The 23,502-nt window shown below is 37.5% G+C and overlaps 1 protein-coding gene across 5 annotated transcripts in view; it reads right to left on the reverse strand.

Moving 5' to 3' along the window:
- Positions 1 to 558: 558 nt before the first annotated feature.
- The window catches only part of LOC136711273 (thrombospondin-type laminin G domain and EAR repeat-containing protein), a 43,002-nt gene continuing 20,058 nt past the window's right edge, over positions 559 to 23,502 (reverse strand). For 4 of the 5 annotated variants that reach the window (XM_066687408.1, XM_066687406.1, XM_066687407.1 and 1 more), the window contains 11 exons: positions 20,808 to 21,000; positions 20,413 to 20,639; positions 20,107 to 20,197; positions 19,445 to 19,601; positions 16,436 to 16,567; positions 16,067 to 16,299; positions 12,091 to 12,277; positions 9,337 to 9,566; positions 3,284 to 3,462; positions 2,325 to 2,426; positions 559 to 1,517 (listed from right to left, as the gene is read on the reverse strand). In XM_066687408.1, coding sequence (XP_066543505.1) covers positions 1,364 to 1,517; positions 2,325 to 2,426; positions 3,284 to 3,462; positions 9,337 to 9,566; positions 12,091 to 12,277; positions 16,067 to 16,299; positions 16,436 to 16,567; positions 19,445 to 19,601; positions 20,107 to 20,197; positions 20,413 to 20,639; positions 20,808 to 21,000 — 1,885 coding nt within the window. In that variant the 3' untranslated portion in view covers positions 559 to 1,363. Of the gene's footprint in view, positions 1,518 to 2,324; positions 2,427 to 3,283; positions 3,463 to 9,336; positions 9,567 to 12,090; positions 12,278 to 16,066; positions 16,300 to 16,435; positions 16,568 to 19,444; positions 19,602 to 20,106; positions 20,198 to 20,412; positions 20,640 to 20,807; positions 21,029 to 23,502 lie in introns of all 5 variants that reach the window. The other variant, XM_066687409.1, reaches the window with a different exon arrangement.

Here is a 23,502-nt window from a genome sequence, read left to right on the forward strand (position 1 = left end):
GCCTCACATTTCCCACCCTCCCTTTGGCAAGTGTGACCAATTCCACCTTTCTGGTTAAGAACAATAATGATTTAAAAAGGCATTTCAAAACCCATCCATGTTTTTTAAAGCCTGTTTAATCGTAAAATGTAACTGTAAATGTAAATGTATGATTATTTACAGCTCATTCATCACTCATTAATAAAGTGGTCTCTTGAACCCTTAAGGACCCACATGGAAATCCATGTCACATACAGAGGCCTGGGAAATCGGAATAATATGCTCTGTCAGGCCTGTGAAATGTTTGTGGCACATACGTCACACTTCAGGAGTAAAGAAGTCAGACATACAAATTCAAACTATTTATGTAGCAGCACCCTGGCAAAATACAGCTTACTTACTATGAAATATTATGCCCATGGTTCATTTCACTCTTAGGACCAGACTAAATCAAAACTTTGATCCAACCACATACTGGATTTTGATTTATAAGTAGCAGAAAGGGGTTTCTTACAATAAATTCACAGGTGGGTCGAAGTTTTTATTTAGTCTAGCCATTAGTTTGCCATAGCCATTCAGTAACCTAAAGTGAGCATTTTCAGTATCATCTTTGTTGATTCATTAGCTGCCAATCTCAACCATATTATTGCAGTGTATGAATTATATATATGTGTGTATTCATATAGTATATCTCTACAGTATCATTAACTGTGATATTTGTGACCATCTTTTTTATTTGAGAATAAATTATAATTGTTATTAATAAACCATGTATTTCAGCAAGATTTTAGAATTTGGTTCTCATCACATATATTTGAATGATCATTACTAGATATTTTTTTACACATACAAACCAAAAGAAGAAGTTAAAAAAAAAGAAAAAATTCAAACAAAGCTCTCCAAATGCAATGTAGTCTTGTAGGACAATGTCCACTGCATTTATACGCATAAAAGAACCTTCAACGTTGACAGTTGAGTTTGCCATTGGTTCCCATCCCTGAGTTCACAGTTGTGGCTTTTTCTCAGCCACAGATCTCCAATACATTGGCAATGAATTGAGCTGCAGTTGAAAGTCATAAGTCTTTTGTCCATAGAGTGAGGCAATGCTTCTCTCCTGTTCCTTATTTCCCATGAAGAATCTGACTTCTTTGATTACCATAGTTTGTGTATCTGTTTTGAGGTTTGAAATATCATAGTCTTTGTACTCAGCATCAATAGGAATTCTCTCCTTTAATCTGACCAGGTTACCCAGCCCAGTGGACTCCCATAGTGTGTAAAAGGGTAAACCATTTACTTCACACTTCTTTCTGTCATTATTGAATCACAAAGCTTCCGTACGGCAGCATTACCTCTGGTCTTGTGCTGGACGTACGGCTCGTGCACTTTAGTAGGTTTTCATCTTCAGGACCTTTGACCGCGGCTCTTTCGCACTCGAATATATGAGGTAGGAGCCCTCTGTGGAACTAAAGTGCTCCCAATCCGCACACCCGAAAGTTGGAAGTCTGTGTACTGGAACAAAGCCCTCATAGCCCTGCCACCTGTCAAGAAAAGGACCCCGGTGTCTTTAGCTCAGATTCATTCTTTCAGGAACAAATTCGTATTGGGGGCAGTGGTAAATGTCATCTAAAGCAGGGTCTTTTGATTTTTAGATCATCATTAAATCCAGACAGGAAATCAGCATATTCTGTTTGATTGTTTTGCTGATTGCAGTTATTTAGAGATCATTTGGAATGAACAAATAAATACCCTTCAGCTGTCCTGGAGCAGAGTTCCCTTAATTGACCGAGTGAATTGCTTAATTGATTGCCAATTGCTGAAGGATTAAGGGGTGATCTCTTAGAGCTAACCATGATATTCTAAATAACACATTAAACACACAATTGACTAATGGAAAAAAAAAATTTGAGACTCAGAAAATAGCTTTATATTGAATCTATGTACTAGGTGGCACCAATTAGTATTTGTTAACCTGATAAGCAAGTACCTATTGCTGCCATTGATGGATATATGAAACATGTATACATTATTTATAGGCCACTTTCCACGAGCTGTTACTAATTAGCATTACCATTAACTACAGTATGTACTTGTATGATAAACATAAGTGTTTTAAGTATGTTTAGGGTATGCTTGTGTTCCTTTTTGTACACTTATTCTATCTGGTGAATACTGTGAAAACTGAGACTAAATAAGTGAGATTTTAAAAATATTTACATGATTGCACAGACTCAATAACCAGAACAGATTAAAATACCCAAACATTAAATATGCCTCTAATTCTTAGCTTTTTAGGCAGTAAAATGTTCCAGTACAAAAGCACCAACATTACCAAACATATTTCTCACCTGTATATAACACTGTCTACAGAGAAGGATTTCCCATTGAATGAATTTGCAACAATCAAGAACTTGTCTTCTCCCAGTGTAAAAAATTCCCAATCAACAGCACTAATTAAAGCAAGAAAAAGAAAGAGGAGTTAAATATGCTTTCTTGCTACTATATTCACACAAATTTGTAATACGTTTTTAACGGCAGAATGATATTCAAGTTGTTACAACTTCTCTACTTCAAAGGTTATCAGGAAGTGAACAACACAGGAGCGGAGACTGAAATGACCCCTGGGTTCATTAACAGACTGATCGAAGCTACATATTTAACATGATTTATTATAGATTTATTTTTAATGGTAAGCGTGGTTGACATTTATTACCCTGTTCTGGCAAATGTGTTATTTGTTTTGATAATTTAAAAATTTTATGATGCATGTTTGACATGAGATTTATTTTTTGTAAACACATTTATGAAAAGTGAATACGCAACTTATTTCAACAGGGCTTTGGTTTCAGTTGTGGTAGTTTAAATGATATATAGAATCATCTTAAATTCATTAAGTTAATATAAAAATCACTTATCTACCGATTTTAGCATGCACATACAACCTTTTTGGTTTGAATTAGATTTTTGGTTTAAAACCTGCATTGGTATAAGATTAAATTAAATTATAATTAAATCTAAAACAAATGTAATTGAAATCTATATTTATAAAAATACAGAACCCACAGACTTGTCAAATGTTGCCCAGCATATTCTGTCCAGATCTTGTAAAAGTGGGCCTTAATATTTATTAGTTTATTTTTACCAAGGTACTTGACCTATTGGTGGCATGGATTCTCTGTGGCTTTGTAAATTGATTTACGATACCTGAAGTTCATATTGCTATAAAATTGATCTGCCTCCTATTAAATGCACACAGATAGATACATCTAGTCTTTTCTTATACCAGAGAACTCCGCTCCGATTGTACCTGTAGGTCATGATGTCCTGAAACTTGAAAAACATCTGTGCAGTGACATTGAGCTCATAGATTGTAGAGTTAATGGCGTAGGAGCTAGATCCGGTCTCGTCGTACTTCTGACTGTTGGCCACAGCGAGGAAGACCCGGTCCCCAATGTGGAACACCTCCCAGTCAGTCGCTCCATAGGTCTGTGCAAGAGAAGAAGAATGGGACTCTTATGGGTAAATCAACAACAGAATAACAATGTACAATAGCTTAGCATTAGATGACTGGCAGCATGAACCAGAATACAATTATATTGTACCCCCTGATCTGCAATCATTTCACAGGCGTGGAATTCCCCATATAGACCAGAGTATGGTTTTTAATGGCTTTGTGGTTTTCTGCTTGCAAAGCTGTGTTTGTTGATATGTATGCAGGATAAGTGATTAAATGTGTATTCTCTCATTAATTATAGCTTTCACAATTTTATTTTGAGATTTGTATTGACACATCCTTCTAATTTTAAATGAAGTGTTTTTTTTCGACTCAAGGTGCATCTGCTTTTGGAAGGCAGCCAAGTGGGAGATTTCTAAATCTGAATAAATAACACTGGGAGATGGGTATGTTCAACTTAATCTTCTTTTGATTGCACTTGTCTGACAGTTTGTCATTTCTGGGAAGTCTGAAAATGTACGGTAATGCCCTCAAACTATATTTTTGATTTAATAATGTTCACAATGTGGTGCTCTTATTAGAATTGTATCAATTAAGTGGGAGTTATGACTAACTGAATTGAAACATTTATGCTATGGGTATATAGCAAGATTTTCTCAATGTGGTGCACCGAGATACAGATATGGGAAATTATTTTAATCACTCCAGTGATACATTTTCTGCCAGTGGATTTGACTATGTATTATTGTACTGTACTGCTCTCAAGGTGAAGACATCCTATAAGACTTGTGTTGTCAGCATGCATATATATGCACACACACACACACACACACACACACACACACACACACACACACACACAGCTGGAAAATATTTGATCAGCATCTATATTTTTAAATTAAATGTTTGAGGGGGTATTCTATACAGAACCATGAGGGGGCTGTGTCAGTTACATTTTGCACTTATTTACTCCAGTGATCTGTGCATTATATGTTGGGAAGGTTTATTAAAATAGGTGGCAGGTAGAGAAGACTTATATCAACATGTTGCTTCCTTGAAAATCCAAAAGATCATTTTCTTTATTATTCTAAGTATTGAATAAGTGATACACCTTTCCAACTTGTTTTCACAACTGAAACACAGGTATAGAAAAATAACATTTTAGCATCATAAAAAAATAGCCAGAATCTTAAGAGCATTCACTAAGTTTTGTTTTTGAAAATGACTCAAGTTGTTATCTACAAAAATCATGTAACTATGGACCCTGAAGTAACAGTTTCTCACTGTGAACGTGTGCGATACATGCTTTGCTCTATGGATTTTATGGTGCCACTTGTTCCTTCATGCCCTCTTTTCAACACTGAATATGAAGATCTCAGATTTGATGGGGTATGTCTGTTAAAATAGCCTATAATGACACAAACCAAATCTGAGACTTAGGCGAGACATTATCAGTACGATATGTCAGATCTGGCTTGATGCCATCTGGAGTGAGCGATTGCAATTTATTTTCACGGACAGCTATCAAACACCCAGTTTAGTACGTTGCTATTGTAAATTAATGTACTGCTGTGCAATAGAAGTAGAGTTTCTATTTAAAAGTGTGTGTGTGTTTATAATGTTTTAAAGTTTGGAGGGGGAGTCCAAAGATACACACACTACTTTGGAGAATCAGAAATGAATGCTAGTCAAATGAAGAGGGGTTATATTTGCCTCCATGTTCTCTTAAAATATTAAACTGGTGCAAAAACTTGTTTCCTGTACCTTAACGTTCTGCATAAATAATATTCAAAGAACTGCAACAAAAGAGGTACAGTATTTCCCTTTTTGTTTTCTCTTTTCTTTTTTATGGAGTTTTCCCAGAAGCAACACACAACACCATACATTAAAACCACCTGTGCCCTTCCTGGAAAAACAAAAACAGTTAAAGAAAATGTGTCATCGTCTCTATATATAGAGTTAAGATAATATAACCTTGAGAGTAAATGCCCTGTATTTGGGGGGGTCCATGTTCTATGAAACAGATGTTAATTGTTTAAAACTATGTATAGATGTACCCAATGAATACATATTTTGTGAATAAGTAAATGTGTTTGCCAGTGTTTTTCCCTTCTGTCCGTCAGGCTACTTCTTAAAGTAATTGAGCTTGAACTCATCTCACTTTTTAATTCGCCACAAAAATTCCTCATTCCTAAATGAAGACCTGTCACGTTAAGTAGTTACAACCCACATGCAACAAATTAAAATAAATTATAAAATCAACAGGAACACATTAGTGACTTAAAAAAAGCCCTGTAGCTCAAAAAGATACACAAACGTTTAGAATTTATTTAAAAAATTAAAACATTACAAAGTACAGTTGTCTCTGCATTTTTGGTGTGCCCCCCGAAAGATGTCCCAATTGCACTCCTGGGTGAGAAGCTAATTGGCAGATAGATACTTAAGACAAATTGGCAGTTCTACTTCATTATCCACCAAATAATCCAACTAATGATTACCTTCAGGACTTGCTTTCAATGCCTGAGGGTATCTTACCATGATTGAATACCAGCTACCCAACGCATATATACTGAGCACAAAAATTGTCATGTGATCTTTGAAAAGGACAAAACTTGGTCTTCCTTGGCCTCCTTTCTGAAAAGCAGTAAGTAACAGAAGCCATACTAGAGATCATTTACTATGATTAGGATTTCTGACTACTGCCAGCACCGCTGCAGGTTTAGGGTGTTAACATATACATCTGCCAAACACTCTACGAAATGTCAAAGCTGGGCATATAGCACGGTGGCTGATGGAGAATAGCACGGCCTACTCAAAGTCCCGATCTCACTCCTATAGGATCCTCTTCAACACCTCTGGGATAAAGAGACCAAAGAGACCAACTTCGCTTGCTCTACTAGAAACCGTGCTTCATTGTGAATAGCCCTGTATCCCCCAGGCAATCTATCAAAAAGATTACAGTTTTTTTTTTTTTTTTTTAAGGCCAGGGGTGAACCTACATCCAATTCAATATTTTGAACAGCCATTTGTCATATTTCATTTGTTACATTTGCTAATGCTGTGCCTGATTTTCGCATTACTTTTTTGTATTGAGACACGTTGGTTTTGCAGTCTACAAATGTCACGCTGTATCCATTTCAGTGAGTGAGTACTTACAGAGGCTGTCGCTATATTTTAAGAGTGTTGACTCAAGCGAGTTAGAACATTGTTTTGTCGAGTCATTCTTTACCATGAAATGAGATATAAGGCAATAAAATAAGTTTATTACATCGCCAATCTCTAAAACAATTGTTTCACTATTTTATCCCAGCTCAGCATCTGTTTTGAGTACAGAAGACATAGTAATACAGTTGTTTCGATTTAGTGAGCCTTCATATATTGCTCATGGGAAACAGGGTTACAGTAATCTCATTTATTTACTTTCCCTTGCCTCATATCAATTTTACTTTCTTTGCTTTTCTGTGAATTATAGCCCATTAATTACAAAGCATCTACCTTGTAAACAGTAGATATATTTATGTTGAACAGATTACATGCTTGAAGTAAGCATAATGCATATAACAAACATACACAAAATAATTATTAAAAGATTAATGTTTTTTGAAAGAAAATAAATCATATACACACAAATCTCTCTGATGCACATTTATGTTTGGCATTCTGCCTGTAGCAACTGCTGATGTACACTATTTGGGGATATCTTCTGATAAACATTGAAGGCAACATTGAATTTGTATTTGGACTGTAAAGAATGATACGTGGAATTAAATATATATATATATATATATATATTTCAAAACTAATATATAAATAAAATTAATAAATAAGTTCATAATACATTTTTGTATTACCATTTATTCTCCTTGGAACATTTGAATGTAACCACTATTTGATCTGTTTTCTGGACAAAATCAAAAGTGATATTCATTTGAATGTGACTGCAAAACATAAGGACACTTTCTTGTCGTTTTTTAAAATAATCTTTTTCCAGGTTAAAATGGCTGCCCACTGTTGGATAAATACTCCTTTAGACAGTATTGATTCATTTTGCTTGTCATCATGCAAAATATACCCATGTTTGTTCAAGGAGCATAGTCGTAAACCAAGATGATTAACAACAAGCAATCCCAAGTTAGGAGGGCATAAAACAAATAAATAAATAACAATTGCAAGCTTACATTAATCTCCTCTTTTTTAATCTAACTCTAATCAATAAATGCCATTCTGCAGAAATAAACCTTATTCTGTCTATAATTTGAATTATTATTAGGTTTAAACTGGTCAGTTTTCAGGGCTAAACGATGTTTAACTTGAAAGCCAAGGCCTGGAAAAGTTACAGTACATTAAAATAGCTTTGGATGACATGCTGACAACCGCAGTGTTTTTGTGCCTCGTATTGCCTTCTTCAAACAAATTAGAAATTTAAAAAAACAAACCAACAGAAAAACACTGGGGACTCCTGTTTGCCGTCTTTAGCAGTACCATATCTACTCACTCACACAGTATGTCAAACAACTGCCTTTCAGTGGTGTATTTCTTAAATAATGTCTGCTGCCTGTCATTCCAGAGATTTATTAAAATCTAATCAAACAACAACTTTCCATTACATAGGAGCAGAGTTGAAATGTGGACTTTCCTGTTCAAGCGAAAACATGGATTTATGATTTATGGTTTTGCTTTTAAGTTGTTATTAAATGTACTCGCCTTCTGTTCTCTTACATTTTGAGCCTTCTTTTTCAACTGTCACTTTTCCCCCCGGTCTTACACTGTTACTTTGGAATATTTTATGTTTTTAAATGAAAAACAAAAATCGCAATTCAATTCTCGGTAGTCTAATCATATTTCTATTGATGTCAAAAATGTTTAAGTTTTATTTTTTAAAATATTGATATTGATAATACAAGTATTACAAGTATTTAGTTCTCAGTGATAATAGAACTAATAGAACATCTATTGAAACCTTACTATGAGAACCACATAGCTTTGAATGTATACAAATAAACTACTATACCAATCCAATCAGATTTGACTTTTACAAATATTAATTTTAATTAAGGTAAGAAATAAACAAAAGCAGAACATCTGAAGCTATTTCCAACACTCTAGTCATATGTATCTAGAAAGTAATAGTGCAGAAATACCTAAGGATAAGACATCCTAAATCTATGACTTATCAAAGCAGTAATTATGGAATTTGGTATTATTTCTTTGTCAAAACAAAGTTCACCAAATAATGAAGGGTGATATTAGAGTTTGATCAAAAGCTACAGGAGGGATGAAGATGCTTGGAATTAGACTATTGTATTTTATTCACAAATATTTTGGATATTCTTTAATTGTTTTAGTTCTTCAGCTGTCGCTCTGGGAGAAATGACATACTTCATAAGATACTCAAACAAAAGAACAAAAAATATACTTAAAATATAGCCAATATATTGCATTTGTTGTCTATGTGTATAGTGGTTGAAGCTCACTATTTGGGAACATTCAAAAATAGACTGGACGTTCATCTTGGATAACTTAATGGACACTAAATGTGTATGAGGTGTCAAATAGCCTCCTCTCATTTGTAAAGTTTCTTATGTTTCTTATATGTGAGAATATTTGTTGTATTAGTAATTGCACAGAGCCATGTCTTTGTACCAGAACAAGCTGAAGTAATGCAATAGCTAACAGAGAGAACTCACTGTGCACGTCAGAGGTCAGGATTGCAGAATATTGTAGAAATTAATTCCATGTAAGATATATGGGCAGCTTTGTTTAACTCCAGCATCCTGGGTTAAGTCCCTTTGGATTCATGCAAAGTTGTGAGTTTTTGTGAATGCCGTTGTGAATATTGTGGGTTTGTTTATTTTTCCTTTTAAAGAAAAAAAAACAACAAAGGAATAAAAACTAAACAGACTCACTGTAATGGACTGAAAAGGCTGGAACTTTCCATCAAACCAGATGTAAATGCTAGAATCGATGCGAGTGGATACCCCATTGAAGGTATTGGCCACAACCAGGAAAGAGTACGGCCCCACGGTGAAAAACTCCCAGTCGTAGGCCCCAGAGGTAGGGATGCTTTGGTTGGCCTCGAAGAACCGGGTATCTGGGTTCCACTTGTACACAACACTCAGGATGTTGTGATTGTTCTCTGTGAGGAAAGCAAAAAGTGTAGCTGTCAAACTAGTCATTGAAAAATATGACGTACAATAAACCAAGGGTCATTTTCAACGGTCATCTTGTTAATCAAGGGTTTTGGCAAAGGTTATGAGGCAAATTCTACCGTATATATATACACCTATCAGCCATAACATTATGACCATCTGCCTAATATTGTGTAGGTCCCCCTTTTGCCACCAAAACAGCCCTGACCCATTGAGGCATGAACTCCACTAGACCTCTGAAGGTGTGCTGTGGTATCTGGCACCAAGACGTTAGCAGCAGATCCTTTAAGTCCTGTAAGTTGCGAGGTGGGGCCTCCATGGATCGGACTTGTTTGTCCAGCACATCCCACAGATGCTCGATTGGATTGAGAACTGGGGAATTTGGAGGCCAAGTCAACACCTTGAACTCGCGATTCATCAGACCAGGCCACCTTCCTCCATTGCTCCGTGGTCCAGTTCTGATGCTCACCTGCCCATTGTAGGTGCTTTCAGCAGTGGACAGGGGTCAGCATGGGCACCCTGACTGGTCTGTGGCTACGCAGCCCCATATTTGAGCTACAGTAGCTCGTCTGTTGGATTGGACCACATGGGCCAGCCTTCGCTCCCCACGTGCATGACCCTGTCGACGGTTCACCGCTTTTCCTTCCTTGGACCACTTTTGATAGATACTGACAACTGCAGACCAGGAACACCCCACAAGAGCTGCAGTTTTGGAGATGTTCTGACCCAGTCATCAAATGTTCACTTGCTGCCTAATATATCCCACCCACTGACAGGTGCCATGATAACGAGATTAGTGTTATTCACTTCACCTGTCAGTGCTCATAATGTTATGGCTAATCGGTGTATATCAATGAACCTACTTTGAAATAGTCACTCATAATGAGAGAAAAGGAAAATAATAATATGGTTGTCTACATCTCTTTTTTACACAAATAAATGTCCCTCAAATCCCTTCAGCGATGATATTTAGTGTAAATACAAGTTGTACATAAACAGGGAAAATACACTCTTTTGCCTTTCATCTCCAAATGTCCTTAAAAAAAAAAAGAAGAAAGAAATTAGATGCATTATTTCAGTGCACACCTCAAATAAGAGTGGCCTTGTTTTAGAAATGGCTTTCATCATCTTGTAAGCCGGCCGCGTATCCTCAAGCTTTTGTTGCATCTCCCTCTCTCTCTCTTTCTCGCACACCCCCCCCCACCCCAGTCGGTCTCAGCCGTGGTTCCCAGGCTGTCTGTGCAGGTAGCTGTCTGGACAGGTTTTGGGACCTCCTGGCTCTTTGCCAGGCTCTGCAGGTGTACCGACTGCGCTCCTGGGCTGTAAGAGCCCACGAAAAGCTCTTTATGTTCCCTGGGCTCTTTGATCAACAGAAAGACACTTTTCCTAACTTCAGAGGCAGCAGGAGAGAGATGCACACATGGGCGCTGTCGAGAGGTTAAAAACAAATGTGCACTATACAAATGGTGCAGACTAGTAATGGTAAGAATCTTGCTTCTGTTGGTGTATTAGGTACCACAAACCAAACTGGCCCTTCTCTCAGAGCTGTGTATATTGCTCCTTGTTCTGAGACGCAGGTTTTCAAAATCTTTGTTGTTTATCCATCCGTGCAAATGTTTTTGAAGAGTGCATTATATAACATATACACTTCCTTGTTTCATGTTGAACCTGTCTTTTATCCTGTGCTGTGCATTGTTTGATCTATCTGTGTAGATTATCCTAATATTATTATTATTAAATGTGAGCTGATATACCCTTACATAAAGTTATCCAAATGTAATTGCCAGAAAATGAGCAGTTCAGAGTGGTTGCATAAATTAAACGGGGAAGTGTGATTTCCAGCTTTGCGGAATGTATGTTTTGGCTGACAGTACCTTTCAGGCACCCGGCTTTCAAAAGGAGGCAAATGCAATGCAATAGCTTACTTTAAAAGCAAGTTAATATTGATCATATATTAAAGACACATTTTAAAGATTTTCACCAAACTTTGTTACTGTGACATGTATGGATGAATTTTTCCATTACAATTTTATTCCATTTACTGCAATGATCATTAATCTGAATCAGAGTTTGCCAGCATAATGAAACACTCTTTATGTGGAACAGGGCTTTCCATTTTGTTCCCAACTATATCAAAATGGCCAGATGACATTATTCACACTAATGGGATTTTTCAAACAATTCAATCATATTGTATACTTCACAACTAAATGTATCAGTGTACTTTTTATAGGGAACTGTGATTCTTAAAAGCATAGGCAGTGTTGGCCTTTCTCCCTCATTTACATTCCTCAGCCTTGGTTTGACAGCTCCCTCCCTGTCAATCCCCCCCACACACACCCACACACCCACACACCCACACACGTTTAAAAAAAGGTTTTTCGTTTAGAATTTCGCTCAGTTCTTTGTGATTCAGGTATTTATTCTAGTAAATAGCAGCCTGTTCTTGAGTGGCTTTGATTACAGCTTTTCCAAGGCCTGCATGTCTGGTATAATGACAGGACTCAGTACCTTGCCTGTGATTGGCCACAACAAGGAACGTCTCGCCAGCAATGTGAAAGGCCTCCCAGTCTCTGGCGCTGTGGGTCTCCAGGGTCTGGTAGAGCACGAACTTCAGCTTCCTGTGGCTCCATTTGTAGATCACTGAATGCTCCTGGTTTCTTTCGTTCTTTTCAAAGTTGGCAACCACTAAAAATATCTAAGGCAAAATGAATAAATAAATATATATGTGTCTACTTATAGAAGCAAGTTCAGAGCACTACTGTGCACCTATATTGAAACCCCTGTTTTGTGTACATTTAAATTAAGCAATTTTATGTATATGATTTAAGCACCTCATCCACTCATGTCTATCTTAATGTAAAACCCTTTCTATTATTATTATTATCAATACTGCTTTACATTCAATGCTGATTATACCTGAGAAACCAGGCCAAAGTAAGTGACTAGTCCAGCTCTTTACAATTTAAGTAATCACAGCGGCAGCTGTTTGTTCACCTCTCCTAAACTAAATTGTGTATTAAACAATCTGATACAAACTTATACAAATCAGTGTGTGATTTTTCAATTTCAGAATAGATGCACAGTGTTTTGGTGCTTCTGCCTAATTATTTCTCTTTGCCATGGTAACAGAAAGATCCATCAATTTGATTTTGCTCTCTTTACATATAAGTAGTTACATATTGTGCACTTGTTCGTGATGGGAGATGTAACAGTTGTATTGCATTTAAGTTTTTTGGCTATATACAGCTCTGGAAAAAATTAAGAGACCACTGCAATTTTTTCTTAAATCAGCATCTCTACATGTATGGCAGCCATTCTATTCCATTCCATTCATATGTTTATTTTGAATTTGGGAGAAATGTTGTCAGTAGTTTATAGAATAAAACAAAATTGTTCATTTTACCCAAACACATACCTATAAATAGTAAAACCAGAGAAACTGATAATTTTGCAGTGGTCAGAGCTGTATTTCTACTTCCCAAACCACTGCAGTCATTCCACCTTTAGAAGCCAGAGGGCAGTGATTGAATGATATGAAACTCACAGGAGTAACAACTGTGTGAGGATAACTGGGTCTCAGAAGTCAGATTGTGTTGCTTTAACTGAGCTATTTAAAGATAAATGGATTACCAAGGAAGTCAGATTGAGACTGAAATCCTAAACCACTGTATTATATGTCTAAAATCTTTAAAAAATAATAAAGATGATTATCCCACAGACACAACATTGTACGGAACTAAAAGGCCTGCCAGCTCTTAACATATATAGGTAGCTACTGTAATTAAATAACATGCATTGTGGGGGTGCAGGGGGGACAAATAATTTATAGACATGGAAAAAATAAAGGAAAAATTGTAATTCATTTCTGTGATTCAGCATGTGATTTATGACTTTTACACATGCATGTTGTGTCACCTCCCCCCACTCCCTCCAACCACATCAAAGATTCTCATTTCTGTTAATGGAAAGTATTTCCCAAAGGTCAGCCATTGAAATATCATACAATAGAACGTCTTTGTTCAGAGGTCTGTGATTTATCCACACCTATTGAAATAACAAGGTACAAATGAGAAAAAGAAGAAGTCTAATTTTAGCTTTGATGATAAATCAGTCAGTCACAAAGTCAATATATGATTGGCATGTTCTATTTGATTATCATAATTGACCATGAAACGTGCCGTAACAGAATAGTATTATGGAATTTGTGAGATGTATATTTTTTTATATTCTTCCAAACTATCGTTTTGTAGTTTCCCACTGCTGGGTTGTATAAAGAGGCCAATAACATGACCATATTTAAATATCCCTCTTCAAGCAGTATTCATCCATCCATCCATTTTTGAAACCACTCATCATGGTGAGGGTCACAAGGCAGGAATATACCCAGGATGGGATGCAACCACCGCTGGGCAACACACACACACACACAGGGCAATTTAGAGAGACCAATCAACCTATCTTTGGACGGTGGGAGGAAACCGGAGTGCCCGGAGAAAACCCATGCAGACACAGGGAGAACATGCAAACTCCACACAGACAGGCTCGAACCCGGGACCATGGAGCTGTGAGGCAGCAGCGCTAACCACCGCGCCACCGTGCCGCCCCCCAAGCAGTATTGTAAGCATTAAAAGATGATTTCTCCAGCTTGAGGGTGATAATGGTTGTAATAGTTGATGGTTGTAATGGAATCAATAGTGGTGTGTGAATCAAACACCCTTAAAGCACTACTTTTTCCACCATGCCATTTGGAAAGCTGGGGGGTCGAAACAAAATCACAGCGCTAACCTGGATGTGAGAGGTCTAATGACCAATTGAGCTCTGTCCTCTCTCACCCAGTAATGGCGTCTGAAACCTCTCAGAACACTTGATTGTCACAATTTAACACTGGTTGGTTTTTGGTTGTGCCCACCTGTATGGTGGGATTGAGGTAATGTCATTTCTGCAGAAGATTAGACAAACTCAGGAAATCATCAAGAAAACTAAATTGAAAATAACAGGTGGCAGCACTTTATACAGACTGTCAGCTGAAAAGAGTCATCACTTCCAGGGTAAATTGCAGGAACTGAGGATCTAACTGATTGGGGCTGTTACTCAATGGCTTTATCCAATTTGAGTGCCCTGTTGTGAGTGACCTGTCCTGAGTTCACACAAGCATACAAGAGTGCTTCATACTGGGTCTACCGAGCTACCATGCATTTCTGCCAGACTTATCCCCAGTATTCACTCAACCCAGCTGGTGCTTTACTGTTCTTCAGTTTCTTGTGGTTATCCTCAGAAACTCCTATCAATTGCAACCCTGTGGCTTTTTCCTGTTGTGGGTTAAGGCTCGCATGCCGCAGACAGCAGGGAGGGGACTTTCTCCTCGCCTTCATTGTACCTCTACCCCTCCCATTACTCCTGCTTAACTCTCTGGCTCTCTACAAGCTCCACGGTTTCAAAACCAACACCTCCATGCCCACATCAAAAGCGGGCACCTCTTTGTAAATATTGGACAAGGGCCTTCTCTTTAAACGAGGGGGAAGACTTGAAATAATTTTCAGGAAACAGAATACCTAATGAAAAGGCGGAGGTAAAATAAACACAAATAAAAGGAAATAGAGGTTACTCTACACGTGCATTTGAAGTGGCCATGAAAGTTTCCAGGGGATGATTAAAGAAAAGCACTTTTTTGGTGTTGTTCATATAATTAAATGGTAGAATAGAAGGTGGTAAAACAGTAAATGGGGGAAAGTCAAAACAGGACATGTGGGCATGAACCCAGCGGTGTGGAAAACTTACAATTGTGGAGCTGGGTGTGTTTCACAAGGTGATGTCATCTCTGTATGATAATGTAGATGCACAACTTAGCCTGCCCCAAGCTAGGGAGACTATCGTGATTTATTTTGGTTCTTTTTTATGAACTTTCTCAGAGTGGGAGAAGTGTGATAGATTTATTTCTCATTACTGAGTTGTTTATTTTTGTGAATAGAAAGTGCCACTGACCAAGCTGTTATTATGCTGGAATCTGCTGGAGAGAATGAAAAATTAAATGGACTGTGACTTTAGGGGGTAGAAGGTTTTTGCAGAGTTGCAAGTGAAATAGAGTGAGTGGTGAGATGTTCATTGTTCCTGTTATTTTGTTTATAATAAATGTGCCATATTTCTCTGGAAAGTGGCTTGATTACATTTGAGCTCCCGTCTGTTCGCTTTTGTCTTCGTCCCGCTTACACTATTAAAAACTGTGAGTTTCATGGCTTTTGTGCAATTTAGTTTGTTGTAACTGAAGACGGTTGTCACCTAGGGCTGTGCGTCAGTATTCATCTTCCACACTATATTTATTCCCCGCCAAACCACAATGTAAAGAGAATAAAACATAATTACACACATCAAAACAAAGCATCACAGGTAGCAAACAAAAGATATACGAGTGAAGATAGAGAACCTTTTCTTAAACTCCCATTATCAGGTAATGGCGATGTCCTTCCCACTGAATTCAGAGGCTTACCTTGTCATCCACAGTGAAGTATTTCCAGGCCAGCGCTTCGTAGGTGGTAATGTTCTGGTAGGGTTCGAACTTCCCATGGGTCCACTTATAGATTGCCGAGCCGGGATTGGACTTCCGGTTGGCTGTAGCTGCAAAGAGTCCTACAGATGGGATTTCAAAGACCTCAATGTCCAGAGTCTCTGAGTTGGTATAGAGGTCCTGGTAATCTTCCACATAGTCCAATCTCTCTTTCGCTGTTAAAAAAAAAGCAAAAGCGGTCAAGAGATAGTCTGGAGATGAATTACATTTTATACAATATTTTCTACTTTATCCTCCTCCTAGCCTGCTAATACATTTCTAGACATGTTTTTAAAATGACTGCTCTCCTACCTTGCAACATGGCAATCCAGTCCCTGCTGTCACACAGATAGAGTCCCCTCTTCAGGGTGTCGAACCACAGCTGGCCTGTTTCTGTCTTTGTACAGGGGGGGCGAGAGCCCAGGGTGACTCTCAGTTCAGCTTCTGCTTGAGTCAGGCAGGTAAAGAGGAGGGAAAATCAGAAATGCATGTGTGTGTGTTTACAGCAGAACCTAAACGTGCTGGTCTCCAAAACATGACAACGTTTACAGGAATGCATTTCTAAATGTGCCCAACTGGGTCGACAAGAATCTTTTGTATTAGAAATCACTGCGTCTGGAGCTGCCCAAAAAAGGTAATTTGGAATTGTATTGAGCTTTTCCTGTTCCGTCTTGTTGGTTTCAGGTCATACAAAATTGAATCCCAATAAGTTGCTGATTATATTTGAACTATTCTCCAGTACCAGTTTATGGTAGCATTGTAAAAGTAAAGCCAAACTATTTTTCCATTATAATGACCTGCAAAATGAGGTACATCGTGCTTGTCAGTTGTTTTCAGCCAGGGTAATTCCCCGAGTTGTTTATAGGATTGGTTGGACAAAATAATTCTAACTCCAAAATGACTTGTCTAGTTTCTTTGTTACAATTAGTAATCACATCATCAACATACAATATTGTACCAAGATCCCATGTGTAATCAGATCATTTCTGAGGAAACAGGACTTCGTAACCAAGCGTTAAAAAAAAAAAACATATATATATTAGAGAACTCTTTGAAGGTCATTGCAGGGTTGCATAATTAACCAGAAAATATTGCTTTTATTTAACCAGGGTAGATTACCTAACTTCATTTTTAAATTAAATAGCATAAGTCAAATATTAATTCATGTCTGAAACAAAAGGTATAAACATTGTTATTCTTCTGGGATCACCCTGCATGCACAGCCTATTTTATCAATGAATTAAGGCTGGCCAAGTTCATGATTTATGTGCTGTCAAGATTTCAAGTAGCTGAAGTTGCTAAATGTTCAAATTAAAACTGCACAACTTAAACAAAAAATATTGTTACAACATACTTTTTTGTTTAAGGGCAGAATAATGAAGCCATGCCAAACCACACTCAAACATTTACAATAAAGAATGTTTTTCCTAAAATAAGCAGAGAGGTAAATCTACAGTGACAGATTGCAACTTTCTTATTCACGGGATAAGCGGCCTTGTGAAAAAGGTGTCTTATCTAATGTTTTGCTTGGCATCAGTTCATGGTGGAGACTAATGTGTTTACATTTATGGTTGAAGAAAATTTCACCAGCCTCTGACAAAAGCTTTCAGTATAGCTTATTATATTATTTCCCCCCCCATTTATGGATTCTCTTAAACCATTAAATACAAGGCATCCTAGACAGTTTGTACAAGAAGGCTTGTTTTTAAAAGATGGTACTAAATGAAGGACAGAACCTAATGGAAACTTCAACCTTCCTACCAGTTACAAATTAAAAATACCATATTTAATGTTGGATTTGCACTAGGTAGAAGGATGTTTTCTCTTGCAAATTGGTCAAAGGTTTAATTTGGTCCAATTAGGACTATTGAAAATCACCAGTTTTCAGCAAGTTACTGAAGTGTTCTTTCCATAGAAATTACAATAGTCCAACTCAATCTAAAAGGTCCCTGTCAGGAGTCAACACAAACTGTTGTGAAACAAAGTGGCTAAAATGGGTGATTCTCAAGGCTGCACATCGTAAGAAACTATTTAATTACATGTATTATATTAGTATTATATTCAACATTCTTGTAAACAGTTACCTTCTTATCTGGCCGATTCTTTTATGTGTAAATAGACACTACCCTAGTCTTTTTCTTTCCAAGTGTTGCAAAATGTAACAAAATATACCTTTCGAATAAATGTTACTTGTGCTTGTAGTCTTGAAAATTCATCATCTGCCTCGCAGCAAATTTTCATTTCCATTTAAAAATATAACGGAGAATGAAGGAAATGTCTATTCTTTTTTCTTTGCTTAATCTTTGGAAAAACACAATTTAAAAAATAAGGATTTGTTTGTTTGAGGAATTGTTACCAAACTGTCTTATGGGACCTGGCCACTATGTAGGTATATAAATGGGTGACGTAAACTGTAACTTTCACCATAGTTTTGGCCAATATTAACTCCTCTATCTAAACTAAATATATCCCATGCTGTCTCTTAACAGGCTAGGAGCTGCAGAGGTTCAGTATATTGTGATCCGTTTGTTGGCATGGTTCCACCACTTCTTTCAGCAGAAGCACTGAATACAAAACGCTTTAAACATGAAACCAAAAACAAGCTCAACTTTGGCGATGGAGAAGCACACACAACACATGGCTTTCAATCACTGTCATATTGCCAATGATGCAACCCTGGCATAAGATTACTCTGGTATTCATACCATCACAATGGAGTGTTTATAGGTTAAACAAAACTTCTCGGAAAACAGAAGCACTCGATATCTTTCCGTCTAATAGATGGGAAAAGGCAAGAGGATCCGTTTCAAAAATAAACGATAGGATTCACTCGCTGGTACTGTACCACTCAAGAACAAACTTGAGAAGTGAGAAAATATTTTATATTTATATATGTATTTCAACAATATTTAATTTATGTCATTTTAAGTTCTAACGTTATCTTATGGGAGTGACAGCAGTGTTTTAAGTGCCAGCAAATTATTTCCATGTCATAAGGTAGTAAATTGTACACTGTTTCCAAGAAATGTTCAGGAAAAGGTTGTGTAAAAATATACCTGAAACATATAACAATCACTACCTACCATTCATAGCAGGCTCGACTTTAAAGCATTATATAGCAGCCAATTCTGTTTTTTTTTTTAATCTATGTCTAATGCTTTTCGTAATAAAGTGTATCACAGTTCACAGTAACACACATTTGCCATTTATCAAGCATTTCTCTGCCCACACCTCTGTTGCCTTAAAACAACATAGAAACTGCTCTTTGCCATGAAATTCTACCTTTTCCTCACTTCTTGCCTTGTTTCCCGTTCCACTCACCATATGGGTACTTTAAGACTTCATTTCCGGAGGGTTTGATTGGTAGGTCCAGGAGGGCGGGGGGTACAGAGAGGATAGAGAGCTGGGGGATTGAGGAAGGGCAGATTCTTGAGGTAGCGTCCGATCCGGGCAACAGAACCAGCTGTCGCAACAACCCCTGGGAAAGAAGACAAGCCATCAGCCATTAAAACCTACATTTCACTGTTGTCACTTAGTCAACTATATTCTGCCATTAGTACATGTTTTTTTTTTTAAGAGATCATTGTCACTAAACTTTCATGTTGTCAAAATCCTTATCACATTAAGGTAAATTCAAAATAATATAAACACAATATTTTATTCTTTCAGTGACTGTCCTGCAAACTTTGTTGTTCTTGATGAGCAGTCTATACAAGTCAGTTGCAGGGTGTAGTGTATTTTCTATCCCTTTCTCTCTCTGTGTGTGGCCAGAAGGAGCGTACCCTGAGCGGCCAGTATATTCAGAATGTTTCATTAGGTCTGCACGGGAACCTGCTGACAGGAGAGAGGACTATAAAGTGTTATAAATCAGTTGTTTATTAAAAAAACAACGCTTTTGTCAACGCTTTTGTGAAACATAAAAACCTTCTTTAAAATGGTGGCCCTGGTGCATTTTGAGTGAGGAATCAACCAGGTGAGCTTACTGAAAACAATCCTTTCCATCTTCTTCTACTGCCAATGTAGAATCTGGCTCCTTTAGTGCTCAGAGAGGCCGGGAACGGCTTGCCCAGGGCCCTGCATTTCAAAAAAACATTCAAAAGTCAGGAGCTCAGTGGCTGACCAATAATACAAACAGGTTTTACGTGTTAGTTATTCATATGAACTGTAAATAAACTGTGTGGAAAAAGATGTGTATCAGAGTTTTTCGGCAACCCAAAAGCCAGCTTCTGTCGTTCAGTATCGGTGTTGAAGTCAGTGTAAGAAAGACATTCTGTCCTGAAATGACTTACAAGTCAACAGGCATGCCGCAGTCCACAGTGAGAGAAGCGTAGTGCCCAGACACTGCCAGGACAAGGGTGTGCCACTGGTTGTCCGCCAGCCTCATAGATCGGAAGGAGATGCGCTCCCTCTTCCCCAAGATGGAGAACAGAAAGTGCAGCTTATCCTGAGAGTAGCGTAGGCCCAACAGCAGGCGGCTGGAGTCTTCTTCCACCATAGAGAAGATGTATTCATTCCTCTGCAAAGGCAAGGAAACATTTTTACTTATAATACAAGTAAATAAGTAATACAAAGTAGTCTATGCCAGCTCTGCACAGTGGTGGGGGTAATCTTTTCATTTTTTTATTAAATGTTTTGTGCTTTCTATTATTCAACTTGCAGACTGTTCTGGACTGTGGCACTATACCTTCGGGGTGACTCTTGATATCTTCAGGGTTGTGACAATGGAGAACTCCTCTGGGAAGTAGACACAGTTTATGAAGAGCTGCGAGGCAGGGAAGCCGAGGGCCTCATGAGGGGCCAGCAGCTGCAGGCCCCGGGCCCCCTGCTCCTGAACCATCCTGACTGCACTGAAGCCGGCCCCGCCAGCAGGCAGCACCCTGGAGAGGAAATCCAGTGGTAACAAATCTGCAGGAATGACAAAGCCATGGCAGAGATGAGCTGTGTAAGACAGGCCTTCAGCGGTTATGACTTAGGACAGTGTTTCTCAATGCCAGCAATGAAAGACTTCGGAGAATATCAATTGTGTACAAATAAACACACTGTATATAATGATATGTATATTGTCTTTAAACCATTTTTGAAAACTTTGCAAGGACACAAAACCTTGGCTGTCAGTTGGACCACTGGACAACATGGGGAAACACTGTCCTGAGGTTTGGCATGAAGGGTGGAGGGTGTTAATAAAACAAAATAAGACGACAACAAACAAATCAACATTTGTTCATCAATAGTTTTCTGATTTATACAGTAGAGCTGCAAGTGAAATGCTAAGCACCGATACTGAGCCACGTCTAGGGTGGAAGGTGACAATCATTCAAATCTACACCGAGCCTGAGGAAGAGATTGAGAGAGGGATGGGGCAGGAAAAAGGTATTCACCCTATACCTGATCATGGTGCAAGGGGAGATTTGATAAAAACACATGGCAGGTGGTTTGAAAAGACTGCCAGGACTTGAGAGCATTTTATCTGTTGGAAAATGCAAATACTTGATTATGCAAAGCAGATAAGTTAAAGGGAAATAAGCAGGAATCTTGAGAGATCATATATTTTCATCACAGATCATCACAGGATATCAGAATAAACCAAATACAATTATGGACTAATATTTTCAAACCATGAAACTTCATGTATTATTATTATGATAGATTTAAACAATATTGCCTTAGTAATTTAAAACGCATAAACATTCTTAACAGATTGCAGTTTTATGTGAATTCTGATAGTGTCTGAATTAGAATTATGATTTGCAATGGTCATTTCTTTTCTTTTTTTTTAACTGCTGTTTGGTACTTGAACAATGTGCTGATACTGATGCTGAGAGCATGATAGGCATTGATTTGGAGAAAAGCTATGTTGGCTTAATCAGAACCACTTGTCTTTGCAAAAGGATTTCAAACCGAGATCAAAGACTCATATTGGTTACCTTTTCCTGTTGCTTTAGATGAAGCAGTTACATCCTGTAGTCATTGCTTACCTTTTACCTTTAAAAGGCATTTCATTTAGCCAAAACAAGAAGCCGACACTTGAGAAACCAAAATAAGGAAATCAAATTTAAAGACCGTATACAATGATCCTACCAATACTGCTCAGCTGCCAAAATGAAAAGATAACAGCACTGTATTTTCAGTAAGACAGTTATTGAATTGTTCCATTGAAGACAGGAAGTTAAATTCACTCAAGCTCTGGTTTCAAGAATCATTTTAATATTCAGATGTCAATGTTCAGCTCTAACCCATCCATTTTCGTCACCATGTTCATACTGAAAAATAAATGTATAAAAATGCATAATATATATCCTAACCACATGGTACACAACTCAACACAAGAATCATTCCACTAGTGTGGGCAAGAAAGCTGGAAGGGAAGGCATCAGTAAATGACCCACCCTAGAGGAATGGAGACATAGCAATAGGAGCAATAAGGGAAATAGGAAGAGCAAACAGACTAAGGTAGTAAACGGTAATCATCATCTCATTATTCATTTAAAGCACCTGTGTTTGCTCAAAAGCAGACTATCTCCCTGATTATTTAAATGCAAAAACTACATTCCCACAAGCAAAGTAGCTGATAGTATCCCGATTATTTAAAACAGGTACGGTACAGTAATACTCTCTGTCATGCAAAGCGAGATAAATAATCCTCATAATGTTTACGGGACACGTGTGCGATTTTGCAGACAGTTGGGGCTGCTTGTTATGAGTTTCTATGGTGGTGTCATCTTCAAAAGAGCCTACTGTGTGACTTACTGATAAGATTGTGACAACGCGTTTCTCTGCTTCTTGTTTAAATACGCCTATGCCGGCAAGTTTTTAAAATAGCTTCAGATTATGTTTGTGAATCAAAGACGATGGCCATGACAAGAGAAGCATTTAATGGATCAGTTTTTAAAGGCAGGACTTAAATGTGTATGAGAAACAAAACATGTTGTTCTGAATGGTCAAATATGTATTTAAATATAAATACAATATTTTTTTGACATTAACAAGGACATGTTATTACTGAAAACTAAAAATAAAGTACTTTTAAATAAATAGTACATTCATTAGGAATTGACTTTCACTGTCCAATATATTGCAGGAAAACAGATGTTATGGTTCCTAATCTACATTGTAAGGTAAATAAAATATCCAAAATATATTGCACCAAGCATTCATAAGAGGTTGGAGAGTTTAAGTGTATTCACAACATCCAGCATGTTAAGTCATTCATCTGGACATTTGTTGTTGTCATGACTGTAAAACAAGGGAAAATGCATTGCATATATGGCGTGTTAATCAAGAGTTTAAAACAATCTTTCAATATTTTCATTTCAAGCACTATGTTATTGTTAACACACAAAAAGAAAATCATATTTCTGACAGACTTTTAAGTTGTTCAA

This window comes from Amia ocellicauda, chromosome 16 (genome assembly GCF_036373705.1).
Source record: "Amia ocellicauda isolate fAmiCal2 chromosome 16, fAmiCal2.hap1, whole genome shotgun sequence".
NCBI lineage: Eukaryota > Metazoa > Chordata > Actinopteri > Amiiformes > Amiidae > Amia > Amia ocellicauda.